Source organism: Periophthalmus magnuspinnatus, chromosome 7, assembly GCF_009829125.3.
Source record: "Periophthalmus magnuspinnatus isolate fPerMag1 chromosome 7, fPerMag1.2.pri, whole genome shotgun sequence".
Lineage (NCBI taxonomy): Eukaryota > Metazoa > Chordata > Actinopteri > Gobiiformes > Gobiidae > Periophthalmus > Periophthalmus magnuspinnatus.
In genome coordinates, this window is record NC_047132.1 from 25,991,509 (window position 1) to 25,997,611 (window position 6,103).

The 6,103-nt window shown below is 40.0% G+C and overlaps 1 protein-coding gene across 1 annotated transcript; it reads left to right on the forward strand.

The window, feature by feature from the left end:
- Window positions 1-1,317: 1,317 nt before the first annotated feature.
- Window positions 1,318-4,843, forward strand: dhh (desert hedgehog signaling molecule). The gene is made up of 4 exons (XM_033968961.2): window positions 1,318-1,530; window positions 1,668-2,087; window positions 3,511-3,772; window positions 3,841-4,843. Exons 2-4 carry the CDS (start codon window positions 1,776-1,778, stop codon window positions 4,611-4,613), a joined length of 1,347 nt encoding a protein of 448 aa, XP_033824852.1. The 5' UTR covers window positions 1,318-1,530; window positions 1,668-1,775; the 3' UTR covers window positions 4,614-4,843.
- The last annotated feature ends 1,260 nt before the right edge of the window (window positions 4,844-6,103 follow it).

A 6,103-nucleotide genomic window follows, 5' to 3' on the forward strand; every position in this document is an offset into this window, starting at 1 on the left:
ACTAATATCCAATATGTTTTTAAATTGTCCAATGATTCATCTTTCAAGTATGAGGCCAAAGCAATGGATAGACTAAACTAACCAAGAAAAGATCTTGCTTCTAAGACTCAGGAAACCTAAGCAATCACCCTGTCATGTACTCCCAAATGGGGAGTAGACATGTTGTAAGGAGGCTGGGACAAGCCAAAGGATGGAGGCACCAAAATGTAAAAAAAAAAAAACAACCCAAAAAACCCCACACAAAACAAAACTAATAATAAAGACTTTATTTAAATCTACTACACACACATGTTGCTTCCTTCCTTTCCCTTTCATGTGAGATGGAAATCTATTCTCTTTGTACGGTCAGTGGTAGATACGAAAATGTTTGTTGCTTTTTTTGATTGAGGTGTCGCCTCCATTTGTCACGGGGACTGATATCTCTCATCTGTGTTTGAGCCAGGCTTCACCACTCTAAGTTTTCTATGGGACAGGAAGATGAATACTTGCCTTGCCTTACCCCTCCCCACAACATCCTGGGATCTGTATGGTTTTTGCTCAATAAGGATGCAGTCAGTGGGTTCCGGGACTACTGCTTGTCTGGGATTAATTGATTTTAAATTTTGTTTATCACACATAATTAGATAACTAAATATTTTACAGAAATCTCAAAAGATATAAAAAGAGGATGTGTCACCTATAGACCAACAATGTCAGTATTTAGCATACACCCATTTGGCATAGACTAAGCCTGTGCGAGGACTATTATGGCTTTAAGAGATAATTTAGTATCAGGGTGTTTCCCGCAAGTAATAGACCAAGGTGCACAAGGTTGAAGGGGTCAACGGATTCCCCAAACACAGGAAAACTGCACTGTTAGAAGTGTCAAGGCTAAACATGTGTGCTCCCTGACAGACCTTCAACTCTTTCTATTCTAGATTGTAGAATATGATGATATCAGTTATTTCCTATTAATCACATTGTACTTTGCCCTGAAATAACCAAAAGATAAATTTACAAATGGCCTATTGACTGGATCCAAGGAAAGTGATGACTTTTTAATCCAAGCAATAAATAACTCAACCAGGGAATTAATCAGGGCACAAAACCTAAATCTACGACATATTGGGATGGGAATATAGACTTTATAATAATCTGAATATGTGTTTAGAGAGAGAGAGAGAGAGAGAGAGAGAGAGAGAGAGAGAGAGAGAGAGAGAGAGAGAGAGAGAGAGAGAGAGAGAGAGAGAGAGAGAGAGAGAGAGAGAGAGAGAAAACAATTACCACAACTGCAAGTAGCTCAGTAAATGAATTGAAGGAGGCGTGCTCTCTCGTGGTGCTAGTGCGCAAAGGAAGGGAGGGCAATCTTGTCCGGAGTGCGCTAATAAGACCCAATGGCTGGTGTAAGGTGGCCAGGATCGCTCAAACGCGATAGAAGAACATGGTCCAGGCAATATAAAGGAGGTGTTTGGATTTGACGAAGAGATTTTTAGCGCCACATCAACGATAAAGCTAACTCTTCCTAACTGGGGCATCTTCAAGAAAAAAGTGGTATGTGCAGCAATTTCTATTGATTCATGCACCAGTAGGCAGCTGCAGTGTCTAAGTGAAATGATAGTTTTACTTGGTAATTTTTATAGCTGTTTTTATAAAGTTGTTAAGCTGTTGTTTTTGTGGTTCTAATTTAGCTATTTGCTTGAGAATGGATCCAGACATGAGCCCATCTCACCCACTGTCTCCCACCCGGCCTTGGGGCATCTCTGAGAGCCACTGACTGCTGGAGCTCCTCTCCCCTCATGCATCAGTCCTGCTGGATGCCCCTGGCACAGCTCAGCCTCCTTGCTCTCTGGACCACCACCACATGCTGGGTCCAGGGATGTGGACCAGGTCCTGGCTATGGCATCCGGCCCAGACCAAGGAAGCTTACAGCCATGCACTACAAGCAATTTTTCCCTAACTTTTCAGAAAACAACCTTGGTGCCAGTGGTAGAGCCGAGGGCAAGATCACTCGAAACTCTGAGCGTTTCAATGAGCTGGTGTGTAACTACAATCCAGATATTGTCTTCAAGGATGAAGAGAACACCAACGCTGACCGCTTCATGACCAAGGTGAGAACTTAAGTTTAAGACCTTTTAAGAACCTTCCAAATTCAAATGTCACTACCCCTATACAATTATAAAGTCTAGAATTTACTCATAAAATGCACTTTAATCTTCTTTTATGTTGTGGATGCTGTGGTTTTAAACATTTAGATATGAAGGCCTGTGTTTCTTATTGTGGTTTTCTGAAGTTGGATTGCGGTCCTATACGTGTGCCCATGATGCCCGTTTGACTGAGTGCATAGATATGCCCTTTTCTGCCCAGATGTGAAAGATGCTCTTTGTGCATCATTTGGAGGGGTCGCCTCTACTAAATTCTCGCCTGCTGAAGTAATGGCACCGTCGGAAAAGCAGCTATTGTAGTTCTGACAATGAGACGCCTCTCTTCAATGGTATTCCCACAAAAATGTGCCTAGTTTGTTTGCAATCCCCACTTTTTTCTCACTTTTACTGTGACATTCCCAGTCCATGCCCGTACATTCCTCCCCTCTGGCCTTTCTGTACTCCCATCCTTTGGCTCTCAGTTACATTGTCTTCTTCTCAGTGACTTTTTGTGGAAGATTTTTTTGCATTTAAATACTCTATCAGAAACAAAAGCATCATCTCTGATTCTATTCATATTCTTTATATTCCTAACATAACTAAAATTATTCTGAAAAGCCTATCTTCAAATTCTAAACCTAACCTGGAGGAATTGAATAAATGCTTCAAACTGTCTGTGAAGACAGAGAGTGGCCTTGATTCTTGTTACCCGTCAAAAAAGCCAAGGAATGTGCCAAACTGGTTACAGTAGCTTTGTTCTTGTACTCTGTGAGATTGCTTTAGAAAACCCATGAAGAGTAGTATGTGATGTGACACAAATTAATCAAGAGATGTGAGAGAAATTACACAAAAAAGTTTGAAATGAGCATGAGCATTTATAGTTACATTTACTAATGCCTTATTTGTAGACATGGCCCAGTGACTAGTTTGAGTTGTAGTCTGTTCAAATTATGGTGAACACATCAAGGCAAATAATTTCAACTTAATGGTTCTTGAATTGACTAAATAATGTATCATGGATTAAACCAGTTGATACAGCCTTATAAATGAGGCAAAACGATTTCATTAAGCTGCAATGTAATTTTTACTAATTTTCCATTTTGGTGAATATCATACTGAAACAAGAAACAAATTACACAAATAAGTATAATAATAAGTATTTTATTTTATATGGATTAAATACATGATATATTTTGTGCAAAATGACGAGAGCTTTCATAAAGGGTGGATAGTGAATCAATGTGGTTGAAGTGGACCAGTTGGATCATTCATTGTGGTTGAAGTGGACCAGTGGAATCACTGTGGCAGTGTACAGTTTGATATATACCCCTATTATTATAGCTATTACAGTAACTGCTGCTTAGAAAGAGCCTCTGTTCTATATTTTCAGCGTTGCAAGGATTGTCTGAACAGGTTGGCCATTGCAGTAATGAACCAGTGGCCTGGAGTCCACCTGCGTGTGACCGAGGCCTGGGATGAGGATGGGCACCACCCCCCTGGCTCTCTACATTATGAAGGCAGAGCTGTGGACATAACCACAGATGACAGAGAAACAGACAAATATGGGCTTCTAGCACAGCTGGCTGTGGAGGCTGGCTTCGACTGGGTCCACTATGAGTCCAAGTATCACATCCACTGCTCTGTGAAAGCTGGTATGTATTTTTAATTGTCCCTTTTCCCTGAAGACTTGACTCAGACATGCTCTTTTGGACATGTGCAGATCACTCTGTGGCGGTGGAGAAGGGTGGCTGTTTTCCAGGCTGGGCCCAGGTGACTGTTGCTGGAGGGGAGCAGAGGCCCCTGTCTTCTGTGCTCCCAGGGGACAGAGTATTGGCCCTGTCTGCGACAGGTGAGGTAATCTTCAGTCCAGTCATCCTGTTCCTGCACCAGGATGCGTGGAGCTGGGGCACCTTCATTTCTCTGGAGACAGAAGATGGACAAAGGCTGGCCCTTACCCCACATCACCTGCTCTTCACTGCCCCTCACAGGGACGTACCCTGTACTAAGTACCAGGTACAGTTCTCTAGCAGAGCTAAAGTAGGTGATTATGTTCTTATTCGTAAAAAGGGGGGTCAAGTAGCTCCATCGAAAATCATCACTGTCTCAGTTGAAAAGAGTATGGGAGTATATGCACCACTAACAGAAGAAGGCACTCTGTTTGTTAATGGCATCCTAGCATCAAGCTATGCTTTAGTGGAAGACCACAGACTTGCACACTGGGCTTTTGGGCCTATGAGAACCTTCTTCACTTTTAACCAGCTGCTATGGGGAGAGACATCTATAACTTACAATATTACTGACAAAACTGTGAACACTAAAGTACTGCAGGACAAAACATTTATCTGCGAACAAACACCTCAGAGCACCCCACTTGGACTGAAAATTAGATGGAAGTGCCCCATGTTCAGAGAGGTTTCTTTTGTTCACTGGTATGCAAAGCTGCTGTACAATTTTGGATTTATTATTTTAGATTCAAGCTTATTCCACCCTTAAAAAAGACTGAGCATTGCTCTATTGATTTTTACACTAACAGCCTCTTCATTCAGTAAACAAAATGCACTGTATTACCCTGTTTTCCATTCTTTAATTTATCACATTGATATGCATTGTGTGAGTCTGTGAACCGGGGTAGAGAGGAAATATATTGTCAATCAATCCTGTTTTGTAAACATCACTTTTTTAGTTTGAAATACATTTCTTCTGTTTTATTTTGCTGTGTGGAATATGCATCTTTATGACACAACAGAATTTTATATTTTTGTACTATAATATATTAATGTATATATTTATATTGTAAATCCCTTATTTGTTACAATTCTAATTAAAGCATCATTGTGCACTTATGTCTCTTTGAGTTGATATTTTAGGTTATTTACATTACATTACTTTTGGAACATACTGTTGTACGCCCCCTTGTGGAGTAGGACTGCGTAAATATTTCTTAGAATTTATTTATAAGATTTAGCTTTTCAGAAACTTTGAGCATTATTTATTACCACATAATGTTGTATTTTTTTTATGTAAAAAGGTAGTCCTACACATCATTTTAAATAAAAAAGGCTAAATGTCACCACTGGCCTAAAATAATATTTTTGCTAGTTCTCTTAGTATTTAAAGTAGTAATGTCTTCTCTAATTTTGTGGTAAACATCTGTGAAGGTATTCCAGGGGATTATCCTTGAGATGCAGGAGGCAGATGGGAAAGCATTGGCTCTGCAACCTGACCAATAGAAACATCCCAATGTCCTAATGCCATCCTCTGTTTACGTGCTTCGACCAATCAGAATGTTCTACAGCCAGTCTCAGCCCCCCTCAAAATCTAATCCAATATTACTAAAGCTGAATGGGGAGTTAACTAATCCTGTCAGGGGTCCAGTAACAATCTATTTTCAAAATATCATCAGATATACTGGTGATTTTAACAACGTTGTACCTGGTGTAGGCCTAGTGTAAGACAAGTTTTTGCTAAATAAGCAATGAATATAAATTGAATGTGATGAATTACGAATGTGTCACATTCTGGCCGCACCAATGCAGTCACCCGTACAACAGCCGTATCCTTTTCCAGAGATTTTAGAACATAATAAATAGTTCTCCAACATTATAAATTAACAGCATTACTCTGTTCAGACCCAGTCAATCAAGGTTAAACCTACTGACATGCACAGGCATTAAGATCTATGTATTTCACAGCCCTAATCATTTTTAAATAAACGAGTTTATTTTACTCAATTATGGATCTGTGGTTTGTATCCACAGAATAAAAAAATAAATAGGTCAATAGTCTACACACAGAAGTATCTGTACATATGTTTGGTTCCAACGGGTTCATAAAGCATTGCTGTAGTGACGACGTTACTCATGCTATTGCTTTTATGCAACTCCAGAGCGGCTGCTTGCAGTGACTTTGGCCACTAGGTGTGTAAAAATAGGGACAGCATTAAACCAAGGAACTATAATACAATGAATAGGCTTTTCCATTAA

Bases quoted from the DNA above. Each gene is read 5' to 3' on its own strand.
- dhh (XM_033968961.2), top strand. From the start codon at position 1,776: ATGCATCAGTCCTGCTGGATGCCCCTGGCACAGCTCAGCCTCCTTGCT. The intron at 2,088-3,510 runs GTGAGAACTTAA...CTATATTTTCAG, and splicing joins CTGACCGCTTCATGACCAAG to CGTTGCAAGGATTGTCTGAA. The intron at 3,773-3,840 runs GTATGTATTTTT...GGACATGTGCAG, and splicing joins CCACTGCTCTGTGAAAGCTG to ATCACTCTGTGGCGGTGGAG.